Genomic DNA, 25,133 nt, shown 5'->3' on the forward strand with positions numbered 1-25,133 from the left:
CAGGTATTGTGCTTAATACAGTATTTAATAGTTTGCAAGGAATGGCCACCAAGCACCACAACTTGACAAAGACATTTTTTTCATCTCAGGACTTACCTTTCCATTTCTTCCTACTCGCAGGGCTTGTGAATAAAGGTTACTCATTCACTGCTTTGATAATATGAGAATTAGATCACATTGACAGGTTGGATCATCAGATCATCAGGTCACCTGAAGAGTCTCTCATTTTAAATCCTTACATTAAAAATTACCCAAAATTCATACTTACTTTAAATGGCCCCAAAGGCCAAAATTGCAAAGACTGAAAACCACAGAAATAAAATAACCATTATAAAATACTTCCTATGTGTCAGATGTTATGTTAGGCATTTTACATATGTACCTTTTTCTCATTAATCTCTCAAGACAACCCATATCTAACTTTACATACAGGTTTAGGCTAAGATTGCTCAGGAAAATATAACTAGCATTGAGAGAAGATTCAAATCCAAGGTTTTGTTCCACTTTCTTTCCTATCCACCAATCTACTCCCAAGAATGGAACAGTGGGCCTTGGTAACAGCCAATTCCCTGATCTGGGAGGTATGTAAGCTGGTGGCAATAACTGCAGAAGAGATTTAAGTATTTGGAAGGAGGTGGAAGAGAACAGCTCTAAACTCTTTCACAACTTCAGGATCTACAGACTTTATCCTTTCTCTCTTAAGTCTCTGATTCAGCGGTCGTCTGAGGTGAGCTGTTTCTTGGTCTCATCAAAACAATAAACTCTCCCTTTGTTCAGTACACCATGCCTGCACAAGCTTTGGTCACACTGCCTATGAGCAAATCTCTCCATATTTTCCCATATTTTTTTTGAATCTGCAGGACTGGGCAGTTAAACCCTCCTTCCCACTAATGCTTACTCAACATCCTTCAGCTCTAAGAAATCATTATGGTACCCTTAACATATCACATGATCTGTTCAGTGACTCAACCTTCTCCTTCCTACTCTGAGTTTTATGTAGTTAACTTACATGTGTCACTCCAAAAACCTCACAGAACATATTTTTTTAAGACAAGATATAAATGAAAACAAGCAAACAGAAAAATATCTGCCTGGTATTTCAGTCCCGGCTTGCTTGAACCCACAATGGAAGAATCCAAAACTAACACATCCCACTTCCACCCATTGTGGTCCTTCGTAAGTGATGCTCACTTGGTACCCACGGATGTTTTCATGAAGGTATCTCACAGATGCTCAGAGTTTACACTTCTCCCAACTCCACTTTGTAAACCTTTGCACATTTCTTCCTTTACTTAAACCATCATGTTTTCATATAATGTGTTCCTCTAAAAGACTAATACAACTGATCCTTGCCCACTCTAGAAAGAGCAAGACAATTGATCCCACCCCTCCCCAACCCTAAGTGTGGCTCAGGAGCCCATTTTTACCATTGGAGTCTTCTACTTCTTCGGTTGGGGTAGCCTTTTGAGAGGAGTGGTGGGCATGTGAGGAGAGGAGGCTCACAATGCGTGGCCGGGGGAGGGTCAGGGCTTTTCCATGGACCTTGAGGGAATGTTCCTTCAACTGGCTGATTGTCATGGTGGAAAATGAGCACCAAGAACATTTGTAGGCATGTTCACCTGGAAGGGATAGTGGCAAGGGTCAGGACAGGAAACAGGGCAGGGAGGAGAAGGAGGGGGTGAAAAACAAAATAATACAGTTAATTCACTCAACAGACATGCTTCCCAAGCTTCATGGTCTAGGAACCTTTACAGGCTAACCACCTGTCCATTATCACAACACCTGCCCATTATCACAGCACAAGGCCTCCTAGGGACGAGACTTTTCTACATGCTCCATAATCTTGTGACTTGGTTGCTGTGCATCTCATAATCTACTTGTAAAGATGAAGTTTAGAGATGATTCCCCACCCACTTGTTTCTGTTAACTCCTTCTGAAAAGGTTCCCAATCTTTTTTGCTACCTCTCCATACTAAAAATCACTATGCCAGGTTTCATTCAAGCATAGACAATGATGTGCTTAATTCTCAATCAAAAGATCTACTGATAGCATTTCTAAACACAGTCATTCTATGCAAGCTGAATTGTACAATTCTCAATCATACACTACATACCGACCCATTACACACACACACACACACACACACATCGCGTAACTCAGAAACCTGATCATAAACTTCATTTTCTTATCTAATCAACAGTGCCGAAATAGGTCAAAATAAGTCATTTTTTTGGTGGGAAGACTTGTTTTGTAAACACAGGGAGGGTGTGTATCACCAAGATGGTTCAAAAAAGTTCATTTAAAGCAAAATACACCACAGATCACAATGACCAAATTAAGACAAGAGTGTGATGTACTTTTGCCATGATTCAATTTTTAAATGAATATTTTAAGAATTAAGGACATGAAGTACACATGTGTATGCTGCTGGACATACATTGAACGATTACTTCAGAAGACAACTGTGCTTTTAGTAATAACAGAAGAAATTTGGCAACCAATCCAGTCATTCTATTTCTAAGAGTCTCTATTAAGAAAATGCCCTTTAAAATAGAGAAAATATTTTTAGAAATTTACATTATTTATGCTTTAAAAAGTATAAAAGAACCTAAATTTTTAAACATAAGGAAAAGACTAGGTAATGTGTGTATATCTTCTTGATAAGCTATCGTTAAAGTTTGTAATAATATAGACAACTAAAAATATATAGGCAGGCCAGGTGTTTTTTAGCTCAGTGGTGCTGCAGCTTGCCTCACAAGTACAAGGTCCTCAGTTCAATCCCTGGTACCTAAACTAACAAACAAACTATATATATATTATATATATATAACATATATAATATATATATGAAAAATGTATTTTAGATTAAATTATAAACACAACTTAAAGGTAATATATAGAGAAAATGGATAAAAGGAAATATTGAATGTTAACAGCATTTATATATAATAAGTATGTAATAAATATGTACTTTAATAAATATGTACTTTAAATAAATACATACTAATAAATATGTACTCTAATAAATATGTACTTTGAAAATTTCTTTTTAGGGTGAAATTTTAAAATCAAGAGAAGGAAGAAGAGGCGAAAACAGGATCTTTGGTAATGTAAATTCTGTGGGATGGTGAAAATAAATGGGCAGAGCTGGTGGTGTAGAGATTAATAGTAAGTAAGACAGGAACCAGAAGCTAAACCTGCCCTTGTTTTAAGCCAGTTGAAATGGTTACTTCCCTACCACCAAAAAATCGCTAAAGATCTCAGCATCCCAGTTCTACAGTTAAACCTTTTTCTCACCTCTCATGACTCTCAGCGCTTGCATTTCCAAGATAGTCTTGAAAGCTTCAGAAAACCTTAAATTACACAACATTCTACAGCATAAGGAAAGAAGTTCAAAGTCAGAGGATACGGACAGAAATGCTAGTTAGTCGCCACTGCCAAGGAGCTAGACAATAATACTTGGCAGTGGACAATATTAGTGGCACTAATATACTGCCCTTATATTATTTGCTTTTGTTTTTTAAAATGCAAGCTTAGTTGCATGACCCTGTTGGGTGGCTGTGAGTCCCACAACCTAAGAGAGAATTCAAATCTAGATTATTTGACTGGTTCATACTACTGCTCATCCTAAAATACACTGAATAGTCCACTGAAAATAGACAAGATAAGTCAAGGGCCAAGGATTTAGCTCAGTGGTTCTGCTGCCTGCCTTGCAAGCACAAGGTCCTGATTTCAATCCCTGGTACCAAAAAAAAAAAAAAAAAAGATGAGTTGAGGGACTTTTAGAAAATGCACTGGCCTCTCTCCAAGCCAAGCTCTCTCCAAGCCAAGCTCTCTCAGTGGCTCAGAGTCTTATCACGGAGACCAAGGTTCCAAGGTATCAAGAGTGGAATTACACTGTTCCCATTGTCTCTTTCCTCCTTGCCAGACAGTGAGAACAAGGAGATCAGTCATTTTGGTCAGTTCCAAGAACACTTTAGCTTAATACCCTGGAGTCAATGTGCACCTCTAAGACTCTTCAAGGTCCTTCCCATAGACCAAATCGCTCACCCAGTTCCCAACTGGTAAAAGTGTTTTTGACCAGGCTGAGGCCTAGGGGGAAAAATCAGGATGCTGTCCTAGCTGAATAATTTGCAATATGCACAAGTTGGAAAAAAGTGGGTTGAATTCTAAATGCACTTATTCCCTAGACTTTAAAATTCCTAGAGACATACAGATACTTAACAGACAGAAAAAGGCCCACACAGCTAACTTCCCTGTTCCATCTCTGATCCCCAGGGGCACTTGGGCAGTTGGGAGACTGGGTTAGTTTTACTGTAATAAGATAGTCCAACAGGTTCAACACTTATGAGATAGTGAAAAGACACGGTCCTATTTGCATGAGGTAACAGCAGGTGGCAAAAATGAATGATCCAGGTTCTGAGCAGTTTTTACACCAATATTCAAAGTGTGGGAAAGTACCATAGAAGCCAAAAGAGAAGTTACCTAATATCTATCTACCCTTTAGGATTATCAAGAGGACTGAATAAGATAATCCCTGTAACATGTTTAGTGCAGCCTTAGGTAAGTGATGTTCATGCAGTGAACACAGTAAGATGGACTATGGTGCATTAGGGACTAGAACATCACCTGGGTACCCTGGAAGCAAAATTAAAGAAAGGACTTATTGATGGGCATCTCTTGAGAAATCCCATACACCTTGAGATCTCTGTCCTTTCAACCCTCCTCAAATTTATGCCCTTATTTTAGCTGAGTATTACCTTTAGTGGATATAACAACTCTGCAATTGATTAACAAGGCTAGGTAATTCAGAAACAGTCTAATTCTAATCTGTCAGTAGCATGAACCAAACATGATATGCACGATTATTTTGGTTTTAAGTAATTATCTTTAAATCTGTCCTATTTTTTTCAGTTATCTTTAATAGGTAAAAATAAAATTGACCTGCAACTGTCTCAAGAATAATTGCTCATCATTAGTGACCAGGAAAAGAAAAATTGCTTCAAAATTGTAAGGGACTACAAGAAATCAATCCAGCAGCTGCTAGATGATGCATAGAATAATAACAGACTGATTGGAGTCAAGGAAGAAACAGGAGAGTGCAGATGACATTAAAAAAATGTACACAGAAGTAATGGCAGAACTCTTCCAAAGCAGGGGAAAATAACTTGACATAGAGATAAGTGAGGCACACAGGACTCCAAATAGCCTTAATCAAAGAAAAATCTGCACATAGGCATATAATTGTTAAGATTCCAGAAACCCAGCAGAAGAACAAAGTTCTACAAGCAGTTAGAGAAAAGAACCAAAACACATACAAAGGAAAACCCATCAGAATCACAGCAGACTTTTCAAAGCAAACTCTCAAAGCAAGAAGAGCTTGGAGTCATGTATTCCAAGCCCTAAAGGAAAACAGCCTCCAACCGAGATTGATGTACCCTGCAAAACTATCTTTCAAAATGGATGGAGAAATAAGATACTTTCATGAAAAAGAACACCTTAGGAACTTTGTGAATACCAAACAAACACTCCAAAAAATTTTACACAATATCCTAGGAACAGATATTGAGGATCACAACCCCAGAAAGCACAGCAGAATGAAGCTATCAGGTGCAACAAGAAATTAAATGTAAAGGGGAAGAATACAACAAAAAGAAATGTCATGACAATGATAAATCAATACATATCAGTTATAACCACCAATGTTAATGGTCTCAATTCACCAATCAAAAGAAATAGACTGGCAGAATGGGTCAAGAAGCAAAATCCTATAATATGCTGAATACAAAAAACACACTTAATTCAAAAAGAAACTCATAGATTGAAAGTTAAAGGGTGGAAAACAATACTCCATGTGGCAGGAACCTGAAAAAAAGCAGGAGTAGCTATCCTCTTGGCAGATCAAGTAGATTTCAAACCAACACTGATTAAGAGAGATGAAGAAGGACACTACATCCTTGTAAAGGGAAGAATCCAAGAGGAAGAGACGACAATCATAAATATCTCTGCACCAAACACTAGTGCACCCAACTATATAAAACAAATACTAACCGACAAGAAAAGTCATATATGCACTAATACAATAGTAGTGGGGGACCTCAATACCCCACTGTCACAAATAGATAGATCAACTAGACAAAAAATAAGTAATGAAATACTAGAACTCAATCGAACTCTTGAACAAATGAACTTAACTGTTTACAGTGTTCCACCCAACAAAATCAGAATACACATTCTTTTCAGCTACACAAGGGTTGTTCTCCAAAATAGACCACATACATGCTCATAGAACATGTTCAAGTAAGTGAAAAGGAATTGAAGTTATCCCCTGTATACTATCAGACCATAGTGTTATGAAAATGGAGATCAATAGCAAAAGAAACTGGAAAAATTTCATAAACACATGGAAACTGAACAACACACTTCTGAATAAACAATAGGTCACAGAGGAAATTAAAGAAGAAATCAGACAGTTCCTTCAATTAAAGGACAGTGACAATATAACATATTGGAATCTATGGAACACAGTGAAAGCAGTCTTATGAAGGAAATTCATAGCAGTGAATACTCATATTAGGAAAACAGAGCGAGCCCAATTAAACAACCTGATGCTGAACCTCATGCTTCTAGAAAAAGAAGGGCAGGACAAACTCAAAGCTCATACAAGGGAGGAAGTTATAAAGATCAGAGGAGAAATCAATGCAATGGAGACTAAGAGAATGATCCAAAAAAAATCAATGAAGCCAAGAGTTGGTACTTCGAAAGAGTAAGCAACAATGGCAAACCCTTAGCCAACCTTCCCACAAAAAAGAAAGAAAAAGGCCCAAATCTGTGCAATTAGGAATGAAAAGGGTGAAATTACAACAGACTCAGCAGAAATCCAGGATCATCAATACCTACTTCCAGAACCTATACACCAATAAGATGGAAAACACAGAAGAAATGGACAGATTCCTAGATACGTATGAATTACCAAAGTTCAACAAAGAAGACCTAAAAATGCTAAATGATCCAAGATCAATCAGTGAAATTGAAAACATAATTACCAAACTTACCAACTAAGAAAAGCCCAAGTCTTGATTGCTTCACTGCTGAATTCTACTAGACATTTAGAGAGGAACTACTGCCACTACTGTTTAAACTCTTCAATGAAATTGAAAGGGAAGCAATACTCCCGAATTCATTCCTGGAAGCAAGCATCACCTTGGTCCCCAAAGCAGAGAACGACCCAACCGAAAAAGAGAACTATAGGCCAATGTCACTAATGAACATAGATGCAAAAATCCTTAACAGGATACTGCAAATAGAATGCAGAAGATCATCAAGAAGATCATACATCCTGACCAAGTGGGATTCATCCCAGGGATGCAGGGATGGTTTAACATACAAAAATGAATCAATGAAATACACTATATCAATAGAGCCAAGGACAAAAACTATATGATCATCTCCATAGATGCAGAAAAACCATTTAACAAAATCCAACATGCATTTATGATAAAAATCCTACAAAAAATTGGAATAGATGGTCTCTACCTCAATCTGATAGAAGCCATCTATGAAAAACCAACAGCCAATATCATACTAAATGGGCAAAAACTTTTATCCTTCACACTAAAATCAGGAACAAGGCAAGGATGTCCACTATCACCACTCCTGTTCAATATAGACTTGGAAACATTAGCCACGGCAATTAGACAAGAGAAAGAAATAAAAGGAATAAAGATAAAAAATGCAGAAGTCAAATTGTCATTATTTGCAGATGACATGACACTCTATATAGAAGACCCCAAGAATGCCACCAAAAGTCTTTTAGACTTAATAACCAAATTCAGTAGAGTAGCTGGATATGAGGGCAACACACAAAAATCAATAGCTTATCCCACTATAACAGACAGATCATCTAGACAAAAAGTTAACAAGGAAATTCTAGAACTGAACCAAGCTATTGAACAAATGGACTCAATATATGTTTACAGAGCGTTCAACCCCACAAAATCGGAATACACATTCTTTTCAGCTGCACATGGGTCATTCTTCAGAATAGACCACATGCTAGCTCATAGGACATGTGTAAGTGAATGTAAAAGAATTGAACTTACCCCCTGTATATTATCAGACCATAGTGCAATAAAATTGGAGATAAATAACATATGAAACCGCAAAACCCCAAAAAACACATGGAAATTGAATAACATCCTCTTGAACAACCAATGGGTCACAGAGGAAATTAAAGAAGAAATTAGTTTCTACAAGTAAATGATAATGCCAGTACAACATACAGGAGTCTATGGGACACAATGAAAGCAGTTCTATGAGGGAAAGTCATAGCAGTGAATGCCCATATTAGGAAAACAGAGAGAACTCAAATAAACAACCTAATGGTGAACCTCAACCTCCTAGAAAAACAAGAGTATGACAAACCCAAAGCTCATACAAGAGAGGAAATTATAAAGATCAGAGCAGAAATCAATGCAATGGAGACTAAGAGAATGATACAAAAAAGTCAATGAATTGAAGAATTGGTTTTTCAAAAGAATAAATAAAATCAATAAACCCTTAGCCAAGCTTATCAATAAAAGGAAAAAAGTCTCAAATCCATGCAATTAAGAACGAAAAAGGTGAAGTCACAACAGATCCAGCAGAAATCCAGAGGATCATCAATACCTACTTCAAGGTCCTGTACTCTAATAAAACGGAAAACACAGAAGAAATAGACAGATTCCTAAATACATACAATTTGCCAAAGTTAAATGAAGAAGACATAGAAATTCTAAACACCCCAATTACAAGGAGTGAAATTGAAAATGCAATAAAACATTTACCAACAAAGAAAAGCCCAGGTCCTGATGGCTTCACTGCTGAATTCTACAAGACATTTAAAGAAGAACTAATGCAATTACTCTTTAAACTCATCAGTGAATTTGAAAGGGAAGCAATACTTCCAAATTCATTCCTGGAAGCAAATGTTACTTTGATTCCAAAACCAGGGAAAGACCCAACCCAAAAAGAGAACTACAGGCCAATCTCCCTAATGAACATACATACATGCAAAAATCCTCAACAAGATACTGGCAAACAGAATACAGGGGGTCATCAAGAAGATCATACACACTGACCAAGTTGGATCTATCCCAGGGATGCAAGGATGGTTCAATATTCATAAATCAGTAACTGTAATACACAATATTAACAGAGTCAAGGACAAAAACCATATGATCATCTCAATAGATGCAGAAAAAGCATTCGACAAAATCCAACACCCATTCATGATAAAAACTCTACAGAAAATTGGAATAGAAGGTCTTTATCTTAACCTGATTAAGGCTTATTTATCAAAAACCAACAGCCAACATCATATGAAATGTTCAAAAACTGAAAATTTCAAAGCTAAAATTAGGAACAAGACAAGGATGCCCACTATCACCACTGCTGTTCAATATAGTTCTGGAAGCATTAGCCACAGCAATTAGAAAAGAGAAAGAAATAAAAGGAATAAAGATAGGAAAAGAAGAAGTTAAACTGTCATTATTTGCTGACGATATGATATTTTACTTAGAAGACCCAAAAATCTCCCCCAGAAGACTTCTAGACTTAATTGACAGATTCAATAGAGTAGCTGGATACAAGGTCAACACTCAAAAAACAATAGCTTTCATGTACACAAATAACAGACTCACTGAGAGAGAAATTAGGGAAATAATTCCTTTTACAATAGCATCCAAAAAAATGAAATATCTAGGAATCAATCTAAAAAAGGAAGCAAAAGACCTCTACACTGAAAACTACAGCACTCTGAAAAAGGAGATTGAGGAGGATACAAGAAAATGGAAAGACATCCCTTGTTCCTGGGTAGGAAGAACCAATATAGTGAATATGGCCTTACTTCCAAAACTACTATATAGATTCAATGCAACGCCAATTGAAATTCCTACAATATACTTCACAGAACTAGAGAAAACAATCCAAAAATTCATTTGGAACCATAAGAGACCTAGAATAGCTAAAGCAATTCTAAGCAACAGAGACATGGCTGGGGGTATCACAATCCCCAACTTGAAACTATACTACAAAGCTACTGTGATAAAATCTACATGGTACTGGCAAAGGAACAGACCTGAGGATCAGTGGAATAGATTAGAAGATGCAGAAACAACTCCAGACATGCTCAGCCACCTCATCTTTGAAAAAGGAGCCAAGCAACCTCACTGGAGGAAAGATAGCCTATTTAATAAATGGTGTTGGAAAAACTGGATTTCAACCTGCCAAAGATTAAAACTAGACCCATACCTATCACCATGCACTAAACTAAGATTGAAGTGGATTAAAGATACAAATATTAAGACAGAAACACTAAACTTGCTGGAAGATAAGTTAGGTAGAACTCTTGAAGACAGTGGCATAGGAAAAGACTTCATGAACAAAACCTCAGCAGCATGGGAGCTAGCAGAAAGAATCAACAACTGGGATCTCATCTTATTAAAAAGCTTCTGCACTGCAAAAGAAACCACCAACAGAGCTAATAGACAACCTACAATATGGGAAAAAATTTTTAGCAGCTGTACCTCAGACAAAGGACTACTATCTAGAATATATAAAGAATTGAAAAAAATCATACCCCCCAAATTCAAAGACCGAATTCAAAAATGGGCATCTGAAATGAACAGACATTTCTCAGACAAAGAAGTAAAAGCAGCAAACAAATATATGAAAAAATGTTCAACATCACTGGTCATTCGAGAGATGCAGATGGAAACAACACTGAGATTCCACCTCACCCCACAAAGAATGGCTGCTAGCAAGAAATCAACAAAAAACAAATGCTGGTGGGGTTGTGGAGAGAAAGGAACCCTTCTCCATTGTTGGTGGGAGTGCAGACTGGTGCAACCTCTGTGGAAGTCAGTATGGAGATACCTCAAAGAACTAGCACTAGAGGTCTCATTTGACCCAGCTATACCCTGGCTGGGTATCTTCCCAAAAGAATTAAAAGAATCAAACCACAGTGATATATGTGCACCCATGTTCATAGTGGCACAGTTTGTAATAGCTAAAGATTGGAAGCAGCCCAAGTGTCCATGAACTGGGAACTGGATAAAGAAGAAGTGGCTTTTTTATAAAATGGAGTACTACTCAGGCGTAAAGAATGAAAAACTAGAGTCATTTATAGCTAAATGGATGCATATCAAGGCCATATTCTTAAGTGAAATAAATAGGACCCACATATGTAAATACCGAATAGTTTCTCTAGTGTGAGAAACTGATAGTGTAAACAAGGGTTAAAATGATTAAAATGAATAATTGATAATTTGAAATAGGAAAAAAGGTCCAAAGATGAAGGAGTGAAGGGAGGGGAAGGGGAAAGGAAAAGAGGGAAAGGAAAAACTATGAGAAAAGAAAAAAAAAAGGAAATGAAATCTACTTAAATAAGGAAGGGTGGAGGGGGTGAAGGGAGCACAGGGAATGGGGAAAAAAATAAGAACCAAGATATATCAGGTACAGGTACAAACACCCAATGATAAATGTAAACATATTGTATACCTCAAATGTACCAATAAAAGAACTAAAAAAAAAAAAAAAAAAAAAAAAATCCATAGCTTTCCTCTACAGGAACAACAGGCTCATTGAGAGAAATAGGGCAAACAATTCCTTTCACAATAGCATCCAAAAAACTGAAATACCTAGGAATCAACCTAATTAAAGAAATCAAAGAGCTCTTCTCTGAAAACTATAGCACTCTGAAAAGAGAGATTGAAGATGATATCAGAAAATGGAAAGGCACCCCCTGCTCCTGGGGAGGAAGGATCAATATAGTGAAAATGGCCATACTTCCAAAACTGCTATATAGATTCAATGCAATCCCAATGGAAATCACAGCAGCATATACTTCATGGACCTTGAGAAAACAATCCAAAAATTCCTTTGGAACAAGAAGAGACCCAGAATAGCAAGACATGGCATCCCAGACATGGCAGGGGGTATCACAACCCCCAACTTGAAACTATACTACAAAGCTACTGATAAAAATAGCATGGTACTGGCAAAGAAACAGACTTGAGGACCAGTGCAACAGATCAGAAAATGCAGAAACAACTCCAGACACACTCACCCATCTTATGTTTGATAAAGGTGCCAAACACCTTCACTGGAGGTAAGATAGCCTCTTTAATAAATGGTGCTGGAAAAATTGGGTTGCAACTTGTCAAAGATTAAAACTAGCCCTATATCTCTCACCATGCACTAAACTAAAATCGAAATGGATTAAAGATCTAAATATTAAAATAGAAATGCTGAACCAGCTGGAACAGAGGTTAGGTAGAACTCTTGAAGACATTGGTGTGGGAAAAGATTTTATGAACAAAACCTCAGTTGTCCTTGAACTAGCACAAACAATCAACAAGTGGGATCTCTTCTTATTAGAAAGCTTCTGTGCAGCAAGGGAAACCACCAACAGTGTGAACAGACAACCCACAATGTGGGAAAAAATCTTCACCTGCTGTTCCTCAGACAAAGGTCTACTATCTTGAATCTATAAAGAACTTAAAAAGATCAGACCTCCCAAATTTAAAGACCCAATCTGAAAATGGGCATCTGAAATGAACAGGCATTTCTCACACAAAGAAGTAGAAATAGCAAATAAACATATGAAAAAATGTTCAAAATCACTGGTCATTCGAGAGATGCAAATGAAAACAATGCTGAGATTCCACTTCACCCCAGAAAGAATGGCTGTTATTATGAAATCAACCAATAATAAATGCTGGCAGCGCTGTGGGGAAAGAAGAACCCTGCTCCACTGCTGGTGCAACCACTGTGGAAATCAGTATGGAGATACCTCAAAGAACTAGGACTGGAAGTCCCATTTGACCCAGCTATTCTCTTGCTGGGTATCTTCCCCAAAGAATTAAAAGAATCATACCACGGTGATATAAGTGTACCCATGTTCATAGCAGTACAATTTGTAATAGCTAAAACTTGGAAGCAGCCCAAATGCCCATCAACTGGATACTGGATCAAGAAAATGTGTTTTTTTAATAAAATGCTACTTAGTCATCAAAAACGAGAAACTAGAGACATTTATTGCTAAATGGATGCACATTGAGGCAACACTCCTAAGTGAAATAAATAGGACACACATGTGTAAATACCGAATAGTTTCTCTAGTTTGAGAAACTGAAAGTGTAAATAAGGAATAAAAGGTCTAATAGATAATGTGAAATAGGAAGAAAAGGGGCAAAGGGGAAGGGGAAGTGTGAGGGGTAGGGGAAAGGAAAGAAAGGAATGGAATTAATATATGAGAATGAAAAACTGGAAACAAAGCCTTTGTTAATAGGGAGGGATGGAGGTGTTGAAGGGAGGGCAGGGGAAGGGGGAAAAATAAGAACCAAGAGAGATTATATAAAGGTGCAAATTTCCAATGATGCATGACATTATATTGTATATCTAAAATGTTCCAATAAAATAATATTAAAAAAATAATAATTGCTCATGTGTAGGCCAAGACATTTTTAAAATTTGACTCAACCATGAACATTAGATTACATATTTCAAACCTACTGAAAAACTTGTGAACTCCAAATACCAACTCACCAGCATGTGCTTTGAGTATATGTGTTTTCAGCCGGCTGTTATAGGAGGACTTGAAGGAGCAGAGTTTGCATCGGAATGGTTTATGGTGTCCATGGTGAGTCTGCATATGGCGATCCAAACTGATGTGGAAGAGAAAAAAAAAAGGAAAATAGCAAGATTAAAAAGTGCATGCAACATTTTCTTATTGCCCTCTTCCAGGCATACCACGTCTACATTGCTTAAAGTCCTTTTGTTTACTTTCTAATGATGGTACTTACCATATAAATCGGCAAGAGCTAAGAGGACAGAAAGCTAAAGAAAGAGATTAAGAGATCTTTTTGAAGATCCTTATTCTCTCTTCTGTAGACTCTGATAATTAAAATAGGGCCTCAACATCAACAAAAAAAGGTACAAGATGGATGAGTTCATGTTTTCTGCCTGGTCAGTGAGGGTGCCCATTTAGCTTATTTTTTAAAAAGAATGGGAACTTAAATTAAGGACTTAAAGGGGGCTTTCTTTTTAATGTGAACACTAGAGTAAAGAAAGGAGGTTTTCCGCTGACCTGCTTAGAGTGAAGTGTCGTGTTTCCAGCACCTATAGTAATATGGAAGTACAGTGTAAGTGTATTTAAATAGGAGTCACATGATCAAGAGGCTGGTCATCCTTCTGATCAATACAACCATCTCTGCTGTACATCAGCCTTCTAGAAGCAACTTATGAGGATGTCATTTAATTAGAATGACCTCCCAGTTCTTCATAATAATTTTAGTCTAAAAACTAATACAAGTAGAGGAAGAAGTTTTAATTTGATCAGTACCCCAGAGAACTAAATTCCATTTGAAGTGACTCATGAGCGTACTGCTGCTTACCATTTAAACATGCAATGCTCTCCTGATCTGCAAAGCAACATTTTCACTTGCCTCTGGACATCTCCCTCTGATGTCCATTAGCCTTCTTAAACAACCTGTGTTATACAAGCCTATCCGGTTTTTTTCCAATACGAATTTTCTTCTTCATTTTCCTGTTTCTATAAATGGCACTACCATTCTCCCACTCAATCAACTGAGAACTAGGTGCTATTTGTACTTTATTTTACTCCTTCAACCCATACATTAAATCAATTCTAAGGCAAGCAGAATCATTCTCTTCACCATTTCTTAACTTCTTGGATCAGCTACTATCACTGCTTCTGAGTTGATCTCTCCTATCTTTTTTCAAAATGCAGAAACGTTGGAGTCATACTGCTCAGGATCAAATCCCAGCTATTACTTAACAAGTTTTGAGACTGTGGCCATGTTATTTAACTCCTTTAGGTTTTGCTTTTCTCATCTATAATATGGAGATGATAGGACTGTACCTCATAGGCCTGTTTTGAGAATGTACAATAGTAATACTTGAAGACACTTAGTACAGTGCCTGGTATATACTGAAGTGTACTTAATGTTAGCAATTATGTTATACTCAGTCCAGACTTTTTATACCAGTAATGTATTAATTTGGCATTTTGAGACTCTAAACAGGATTTCTACTCAAATATTTAGACCTTATCTTCTGCCATTCCCTTATATGCAGCTTAATAACTGGTCAAATTAAACCACTATTGAGGCACCAATGAGGCTCACATCCTCCTTAACTTGAGCGCTCATCCTTTTCTCCATAACACAGCTCTTTCTCAAACTACTCAAGTCTTATCTTCCTATTTTAAGAGTTGACTCAAATGCTCTGTACTCCATAGAGCCTTTCTGACTCTTCCAAAGTGGATGTAACATTTCCCTTCATTGAAACTGCTCATCAGTTTATTGATTTTCTTTAACAGGTGTGCCTCATTTGTTTGGTTCCTTTATAACACAATCCTAGGCTCTAAATTCCCTTAGATGTCAGACTTTGTCCTATTCATCTTTATGTTCTCCCAAAGCACAGTGCCCAGAGCAGGGTATATTCCTTTATTTACAGTTGTTTACTGCGTTCCACTATGTGTCAGACAATGTGATATATGCTGTTCAAGAAATACTTAATGAATCAAAGGGAACAACACAAGTTGTATGTCAATATATGAACCTGATGACAGAGATTAGATATTTGGCTCTGTTTAATAAAGGTTTGTAACCTATCCTAACCTCGACAGTAACACTGCCTCCTGCTTTTCAACAACCAATTAGCACTTTGCCTTTTTAAAGAAGCAAACAGCTCATCATTTACTTTCAATTAACATAAAAATAAATAGCAGATAAGTCTTAAAATCAGTTACCTTTTTCCAGGGCTGTGGGAACGCATTATTAAATATTTGTCTTTTTTATAACAAAATATTGCTTCTTTGTTTTGTTTTGTTTTTTTGGTACCGGGGATCGAACTCAGGTCCTTGCACTTGCGAGGCAGGCGGTGGAACCACTGAGCTAAATCCCCGGCCCAAAAATATTGCTTCTTTGAACAGCCCCTCTTCACCTCACTCCATGAAACTTTACATATCTACCCCAAATTTACACTCACTGTGGGAAGTGACACAAGAAGCTCCTTGTAATTTTAATCTCTTTAGCATCCATGGAAACTTTGTCTTTCCATATCTTTTTAAAAATCCCAAGCAGTGATTCTTCGGTCATATAGATTAGTAGTCCTAATTTTATCTCTTTAGGAACTCCATTTTCCAAAGGGAATGTTACTTCCTCAAACAATGGCCAAGTTTTGGCTGAATGTTTGGCAAATCCATCAGTAAATTCATCTGTGCCCTGTAGCTGCATCCTCCTTGAGATAAATCACAGCAATTCCTTCAATTCTCATTTTTTAAAATGCCTGAATTTGCCAAAGTTAATGCCATCCAGTCACTCCTGCTCTTAGCCCCATTTTACAGATGAGACAGCTGAGAATCCAGGTAATGGAGCATCAGGAATGAGCCAACAGTGGAGCCTTCTTACTCATTCAAGCTTCTCCTGCTCTAACCTAGCTGTCTTCTACTATGAAATCTTCTCCCAGTAACCCTAGGGACCATCCAACAGCACTTACTTGTGCCTGAAAGCAGAAACAAAGGAGCAATACTGGCAGCTGTACTTGTCCTCTCGGGTAAACATGGCCAGGGCCAGGTGGCTCCTCTCATGAGAACGCAGCCCCTGCATGGACATCAGGACTCTGTCACATTGACTGCAATGGTATCCCCCCGGCCGGGTTTCATCCTCCAACATTCCATCAAGCAAGCAGTGTCCACCATCCACCCGGCCCACAAGGGCTCCACTGGCATCTTTGGCTGCTTCCAATCCATCCAGGAAGAAGTGGGAAGGGTCTTCAGCCTCCTGCTAAGAGAACCACACACACACACATGCCCCACCAACAAAATAAATATCCATCTTCATTGTCCCCAGCTTTCCTCTTCTCCCTTCATTCTCCCAAGCTCATCAGCATTTCTGGTCAGTGCTTCTTCCCCTGCCTCTCTGGCTCTTCCTAAAGGGAGGGCAAGCCATATGGCCATTCTTCATGCAGTGGTGTTGACTTAGGGGCAACATATCCGGACATAATTTATTACTGCCTGGGAAATGTGAGAGGGGCTCTCCCAGTCTGCGACAGTGCACTCATTCCTGGTCTTAAAAAGAAAATTCAAATTGTGATCCTATCTGAACTGACATCAAGTTGGGTTATAGTATTATGGCTCAGAGAAGGGAAAGAAGAGAAAGGAAAGAAGCAGAGTGGGTTGGACATGTAGGAGCCTTGGGCCATCATTTGGAAATGAAGCAAAGCAAAAGATCCTGCTGTCTGCCTCCCACCCCAGTTGGTGACTTCACTCCTTAACTGAAGGTTGCTGCATAATTAATTGCAAACATTAAGTAGCGGCCTGGTTTTAAATCACCCATTTTTCAAGGTGGCTCCTTGGAATTGTGATTTTCTCTTGCTTGGTTCCAGGAAACAAACCTGGGCACATTGCAGTGGTCTGTGGAAGAAGCTACCTACTGCTTTCCCTGAGTTGCCACTGTTCTGACCGAAGACAGAAGACGTCAGTCTTCAAAGTAGCAGCCTTCATTATTCTGGATGAACAATGACTGCCATTTAGATTACGATGTTCAAAACAGGTGGCCTAATAAAGTTTGGGAGAAAGGGAAGACACTTGGCTGAATCACATGGGGAGAGGGAAGGGAGCAGACAATCGAGGTCAAAAAGCTATGAGGGCCATAGGTAACCTGGAGGATTTGGGTTTTAGATTTAATCAAAGCCCCATGCACTCCCTGGACACCCCAAGATAAGCAAAAGACAGATTCTGCTGGGCTCTTTGCATCCTCGGCCACATGAGAATAGTGAGAGTAAGGCAGCGAGAGGAGCAGATGACAGGAACAGAACCCACTTGATTCCCTTTAAGAGTTCAGGAAACTTGGAAGAACCAAGACCTAACGGCACTAAACACAGAATAAAAGGACGACCGGAGGCTTCCTGTGCTGAGAGTCCAGGACCTTCTGTGTCCACCAAACTGTCCACATCAGATGGAAACGAGACCAAAACTTGACCTTTACCTGGACAGAAAGGTGAGGAAGGTCCAACCTGCAAAAAAAAGAAAATCAAAACACGCCAAACCGATGCAAAGGTGACTCAGGAATGGCTGCATTCTGAGATGGTCCTCCCAAGCTGCTTTAAGCAATGGGGTTAATAAGTAACTTGAGGCGCTCACTCACAAGTTCGGCATCCAGAGCTCCCCGGCTCACCTTCACGGCAGCAGACATGGCTGGAACACTGCCGTACTGGACGTGCTTCCGGAGGTGATTGCAGATGGCTCGGAGCGTTGGGTGCACTTCCACACAGAATTTACATTTGTAGCCCACCACTTTCCTCTCCTTGATCTTTGGCACCTCTTCTAAGTGACCAAAAGGCTGGTAAAATACAGTGGTAGCCATCAGTACTCCAAGCCCTCCTTCAAAGATAGGCATTTATTATATACTGGCATATATAATTTTTTAAAATTTTATTTTAAAGCAGGTTAGCAGGTTAAAAACCAAGGGAGATATAGGCGAGTATTTTTAAATACCAACTTATCAGTCATGGCACGTTGCCTATTAGACACAGTCTCTGGAACCCAGATATGTTACGGCTTGTGAGTAGAGAAGATTTCTGTGCAGAAGCTCATCGTCACTGCCATTAAGTTATCTGGTTTTCAAACCAGTTTCAACGACGCAGGTGAAGTGTTGCACAGCTGCGCCATTAATGAACTTCTTGATAAAGTAATCTACTCCTTGAGATGTTAGGTTCCCGTGGCAAACACTGAAGACCAAGACATGGCTGAGAAGTGCTAATGATACCAAGAGACAGCCACGACTGCCTTAAGAAAGAGCGGGTGTTGTTGTATAACAAGACTTCAGATCAGGCTACTTGGCAGACATACATAGAAACCACCCCAAACCTTCCCTGGGGAGCCATGGGAGTACTCAGAGGGAGAGAGGGAGGGGAACAGGACCGTGGAGAGGGGTGAGCACAGAATGGGGGATAATCAAGCTCGAAATGTTTAATTGACTTATTGAGCTCTCTGGCAAGCTAAGTCACTAGGAAGCCTGCAGCAGTTTGGCTGGCAACGAAGAAGTGCATGTGGGCACCAGTGATGAGAGGCCTCCTGGGGGAAGGGAAATCAAAACATATCCTTACCCTCTCTTGTTTGAAATCTGCAAAAGCACCATCTGCATATTTCTGCTTGCTCAAAAGCTGTTTCCTCCTCTCCTGACGTTTGGCACGCTTCTGGAATTCCTCATTGTGAATGTTCAAGTGTGAGGTCAGCTCAGCTGTGCTTTGCAATTTGCTATCACAGTGCTTACACTGGTAGGTGGAGTTCTGCAAGCGGGGCCCGTTGCCCAGGATGACGAAGTCCCTCTTTAGGTCCCGGCTGTGGTGGTCAGTGTAATGCATGCACAACAGCTCTGCGGTGCTAAAGGACAGCTTGAAACATTTGATGCAGCGAAATGGGAGCCACTCGATTTCCTGAGCTTCACCCTCCACCTCGGCTTTCTCAAAGCTGCCTCTCTCCTCTTCCTCCATCAGCGTGGGCTTCTCATGCTCGTCTGCATACACAGCTGTGAAGTAGCCCCCCAACTTGCTGGAGTGCTGCTTCTTTGGGAACACCCCAGGGTGGCGCTTCATGTAATGGGACACAATACCTTTCTTGCTGAACGACTGGAATGAGCACAAGGAGCACTTTTTCTTCTCCACAGCCCGCCGGAGTTCCTCACTCAGCTGTGGGGAGTCGTCCTTGGGTGGGGATGGGATGATCACCTTGTTGGGCTTGTCGCTGATGGTCCGGGAGGCTGCCAGGCAGTGGGTATAATATGCATCGATGTCGTGCCGCTTCTGGTAGTGGGCTGCCAGCCCTTTGCGGATGGGGTTGGTGTAGGCACAAAGGGCACACTTAAAGAGGTTGTTCTTGCCTTCGGGTTGGGCACGGACGTTGTTGTGCTTGATCCGGTAGTGCCTCGCGATTCCTTTCCTCGTGGAGCAGAAGTACTTGCAGAGCTGGCACCGGAACACAGTGTGGGAGACCAAGTGTGAGGTAGAGAAGTGAGAAGTGGACACAGGCTCCTCTCCCACCTCCTCCTCAGTAATGGAGATTTGGGAGGGGCTTACTTCAGTGGTTATTTCAGGCTCGAGGGAGACTGGCAGCTTCGGGGGTGAAGGGGAAAAGACATCGAATTCAGGCTGATTGTGGTACTTCTCATAGTGGATTTTGAGTTTCTCCAAAGTGCCATGGGTGTATGGACAGAGTTTGCACCGGTAGGCACCATACCCTTGCTTGAAAATCCTGCTTGTCTCCTCCACGTCGTTCTGGGAAATGTCAGCAGACTGCTCTACATCATGCACAAAATCCTCGGCGGTCACCTTGATGGCTGGGTGTCGCTTCTGGTAGTGGGTCAAGACGCCATGGATGCGAGTGTTGATATATGGACAATGCCTGCATTTGTAGACGGCACCTGGGTTGATGTCGATGTCCTGGGCAAAATCGGCAGCCTTCACTTTCATGCCAGGGTGCTTCTTCCCATAATGAGTGAGGAGGCCGTGCAAGTTGTTATACTCAGACTGGCATACCGTGCACTGGTAAGGGGTGGAGGATATGGCGGGGTTGGCTGAAGTGAGGTGTATGCTTTTCTCTGGGGAAAATCTGGCATCCTCTGAGCATTCCAATTCCTGCTCAGGGAGGGGGATGGGCATACTATTTTCACAATTCATAGGGCCTGCCAACTCTTCAGGTGTTAGGAGGGGCTTCTCAACACCATCTTTCTCCTTGATGATATCCAGCAGTACTGACTCATCACCATTCATGGCCCAGGGGTGGAATGCTTGGTAATGATTGGTGATGTCCCAGATAGACACCGCTTCAAAAACACAGTCCCTGCATCTGTATGTTTTGGCTTCAGCTGGCATGGTGAGAGAGGGAGGGGACGGGTCTGGCCCAGCCCAGAGTTTGGTAGCCATGTAAGTATAATCAACGTAATGCTCTGGATGCCTCCTCTGGTAATGCAGAAGCAAACCACTGGGCTCTGGGTGGGAATAGATGCACCACTCACAGTGGTAGCCAGCTTCTATCAAGCCATCTAAAAATGCCCATCGCATGATGGACGTGACTGTGGCTTTCAGGGCAGGGTGGTCTTTCTTGATATGCTTCCTCAGTGCATAGAAGTAGGGGGAGGTATACGAACACTGCCTACATTTGAGTGCTCGGAGTTTTGTTTTGTCCCGCTCCACACCGGAGGTGGGGAGAAGGACACAACTGGCAAGCTTCTTCTGGTTTCGGTCGCAGAGGCTTCGGATGGTGGCTGTGTGCTGCCGGATCACGTCTGCATTGGCCTTGAAGTCTCGGTGCTTCTTCTGATAATGAATGAGGACACCTTTGACCGTCCGATTTCCATAATCACAGTGCTGGCAAAAGAACATCTCATTCTCCACAGGAAGGCCATCTCTCTCAGAACTGCTCCGGTTCAGCTGTTGCATGGGGGCAGGAGGCCGGGGGGAGCCTTGCGGCCCTTCGGCCCCTCTCATCATTGCAGCTGTGGGAGGAGCCTGCCTGATATATTTGGCAGTAACCTTTATTTCTGGGTGTCTTTTCTGGTAGTGAACAAGCACTCCCACAACTGACCGATTGCTGTAGGAACAGTGTTTGCAGTAGTAAAGCTCAGTACCGAGGTCTGGTGGCGGGGGTTGTGGGGGGGGTGGGGAACCCATGTTGGACATTTTGGGAGACATTGGAGCACCCACCTCAAATGATAATTGGGAAAGGGCAGAGCCCCTGTCCACAGACACCATGCGCATGGTTTTCTGGATCCTAAAGTAGGAGGCCTTTTCTTCAGGGTGTTTCTTCTGATAATGAACCAAGACAGAATGCATGTTGGGGCTTGCGAATGAGCAAACGTCACAATCGTAAACGACAACGGTGTTGACTGAAGAGTCCTTCTGGTTTTCACATTCTGGAGTAAAGGTCTTTGAAGGAGTGCTTTTATTAAATGTAGCTGGCATACCACCACCACGACCCACGGGAGTGGATGTCGCCATGTTCTTGGGAGCCGAATTCAGAATCTCCCTCAGCGTCTGGGATTCAGTGTTCAGCCCTTCTTGCTGCTCCACAACATAGCTTGAAAATATCATTGCGTTGTTGATCTTCACTGTGGGATGCATTCTTTGGTAATGTGGCATCAGGCTTCTAACATTTGGGCTTGTGTAAGAACAAAACCGACACCGGTATATCAGGTCCGAATGATCAAAGTTGAGAACATTCATGGCTTCTGGGTGGTGTTCACCATAATGCTGCTGCAGATCTTCAAAATTGGTGTAATCAATGTAGCATTCCAGGCACCTGTACACTGCACTGTGGTCATTGGGGTCCAAGATGTACCTAAAGCTGAACTTAATGTATGGGTGCATTCGTTGGTAGTGAGTGCTAACACTCCGGGCAGATTTATTGTTAAAGTCACAGTGTTTGCAATAGTAAAGCCTTCCAGAGTCACCAAAGTCTGTATTTTCATTGTTGTGCTCAGTTCCATAGATAGGAGTTTGGGTATTCATCAAAGCAGTGTTGGAAACTTGATGATCTTTCAGGTTTGTTGAGGAGCCATAATAATCCTCTTCATCTTCAGAGAGGGTGAGCTCAATCTCAGCCCCATTAGTAGCATTGTAATCGTGGGTGACATTTCTGAAGTTGGGCTCCTTCTGGGGCTCACTGGTGTCTCTGACCCAAATCTGTTGTGCTGAAAAGGAAGTGGGAACCTCCATGATAGGTTCTGCTGGCTCTTCTTCCCTGTCCAACTCAACTTCAATCTCCACTTCATTGTCTTCCTCTTCTTCCTCGTCATCCTCAACATTGATCACTGCATCTTCCTGCTGTTTGGTTTGGTTAATTTTGCTCTGCAGGTTGCTTGCTATCTCGTCGATCCTAGTTCTTTTCTTCACGGGTGATAAATCAAGAGGAAAGTCATTAGCAAGCTTCCTAGAGGCCTTAGCTACAAAATTGTTCTTGGAGGATAATCCAAGAATTGAGGTCTGACTTTTCTTCACAGTGTTGCTGGAAGAGGGGTGGCTGTCTGTCTCATTTTCCAGTGGTAGGCTTGAGAGTTGCCCCTCAAATTTTGGCAAATTGTCACAGAATGAATGTTTGTGCTGCTGATGAACTCTTAGCCCTTTCAGAGTCGTGGTGGAGTAACTACACATGGTGCACTTGTAGGGGTGCAAGGGTGGGGCTTGAGTGGGTGGCTGCGGCGGCTGTGCTGGTGGTGGCTGTGGCTGGGGTGGCACCTGATGTGGTGGCTGAAGCTGCGGTGGCTGTGGCTGTTGCAGAGGCTGTGATGGTGGTGGTGGTGGCGGCGGCGGTGGTGGCTGTGGTGGCTGTTGCTGCTGCAAAGGGTCCAGCATGACTCCTGACTTTCTGCCATTGATGCTTGAGCTCTCATAAGACACTACACTTTCATTCAGTGAAGAAGAAATGCTTTCACTCTGGGAGTTCACAGCATCCCAATCTGATATTGCACCCGTGTGACACTGTTTATGAGCCCCAAGTTTTAATGAGCTCTTGCAAGTAAATGGACATTCGTCACATTTGTAGACAGCTGTCTTTCCAGATAAGTGGATGTTTTCTATGTGACGAGAGATGCTACGTCGATGCATGGTGAGGAAAGGACAAAAGGGGCACTGGAACCTATTCATGAATCTTCTAAATGGAATCCCCTTGGTCTCCAGTAATTTGTTGCCATCTGAACCCATCAGCTGTTCTGCAGACAGGCCTGATGTCTGGTGATCCATCGCATTTAGGCCGTTCTCACTGTCTATTTCATTTAACTCTTCATCAGAACTAGAGTCATTCAGCATGCTGTTAGTTTCCAGGTCAGTAGAAGAATTGGTCATGTCAGTCATTCCATAACGGGATCTCTCTGGCAAGTTAATGAGGCCAGAATTATGAGGTGACTTCGGCTTCATCTGAGGGTAAGACATGGGTGAAAATTTGGAAGCTGAAGAAGAATTGGTTCTCATGATGGAGTTGCCAATGGAGCCCCTGAAGTTGGAGACATTAGTGTTGGGTATCTCCCGGTTTGCAGCATTCATGGACAGATACGTGGAGTTGGAAGTGGGGCTGGCAGAACCCTTATTCTGCACATCAGGTAGATTAGTCCCTTCTTGTTGTTGTCTGAGACTGGAAAGAATCTTGACCATACTGCGGTGTTTCTTCATCATGTGGTCACACCAGCGTTCTCGGCGGGGGGTCTGGTAGCTGCACCACTCACAACAAAAGTTGCCTCTAGACTTGGTCAAAGGTTTGACCATGGATTCTAAGATGCTGCGCTCCACGACCTCTGCTGGCAGTTCCTTGCAGGGGTCTTGCAGAGACATGGGCGGAACCACGGCATCTGGCATAGGAGCAGGAGCAGGTGGAGGAGCTGTGGTCTCCTTCAAATTGTTTTTGTGATACATCTTCTGATGCTTAATTATTCTTGCCCTCCTTGGAGACTTGTATGTGCAAAACTGGCAAGAGAAGACCTTTCCAAATCCCTCATGCATCATGATATTATAATTTAAGGATCCTGGGACAGGGGGTCCTGCTGAACTCCCTTCAGCTTGGGCTCCATGCACCTTCCTAGTGTGTTCTATGAGGAGATTTTTTGACCTGAAGTAGCGTACGCAGAACTTGCATTGAAAAAACTTGTTTGTTGGTTTGGGATTAGGGGCAATATGCTGACCGTAATATCCTGGACTGTGGCCATAGTAACTTCCAGTCCCCAATGCAGCTGCATTTTGACCTAAAGAGAATGCATAAAAAAAGTAAGAAAAGGGAAGCAAATGAGAAATTCAATCATGCAAATCAATGCCATTTCAATTATCCTTCATTAATAAACATCACATTCAAAGGGCCTAAAGTCTTAAAATGCAGTCCTGAAGAGTATTCCTGAAGCATTAATGAACATACATATAATTACACCTTCTCACTGATGAAGTTGGAGAGTATACTTTTAGGTACAATACTTTCCTCATCTCCATAAATAAACCACATAGCTATGAAGATACAAGGCTCATAAACTGCAGTATTTATTCTACAACTTTCCAAGATATTACTTTGTTCTCAAATTAAATGTAGGAGG

At 41.0% G+C, this 25,133-nt stretch overlaps 1 protein-coding gene across 11 annotated transcripts in view; it reads right to left on the reverse strand.

Moving 5' to 3' along the window:
- The window catches only part of Znf462 (zinc finger protein 462), a 160,789-nt gene that overhangs the window by 78,033 nt on the left and 57,623 nt on the right, over positions 1–25,133 (reverse strand). For 8 of the 11 annotated variants that reach the window (XM_087183599.1, XM_004848168.4, XM_087183598.1 and 5 more), the window contains exons 3-7: positions 19,174–24,794; positions 18,243–18,407; positions 16,564–16,850; positions 13,588–13,706; positions 1,428–1,619 (exon numbers count right to left, since the gene is read on the reverse strand). In XM_087183599.1, coding sequence (XP_087039725.1) covers positions 1,428–1,619; positions 13,588–13,706; positions 16,564–16,850; positions 18,243–18,407; positions 19,174–24,794 — 6,384 coding nt within the window. The remainder of the gene's footprint in view (positions 1–1,427; positions 1,620–13,587; positions 13,707–16,563; positions 16,851–18,242; positions 18,408–19,173; positions 24,795–25,133) is intronic. The other 3 variants (XM_004848173.4, XM_021261163.2, XM_021261166.2) reach the window with 3 other exon arrangements.

This window comes from Heterocephalus glaber, unplaced genomic scaffold (assembly GCF_053883595.1).
Source record: "Heterocephalus glaber isolate CG9 unplaced genomic scaffold, H.glaber_assembly_v1.0 deba00001481, whole genome shotgun sequence".
Lineage (NCBI taxonomy): Eukaryota > Metazoa > Chordata > Mammalia > Rodentia > Bathyergidae > Heterocephalus > Heterocephalus glaber.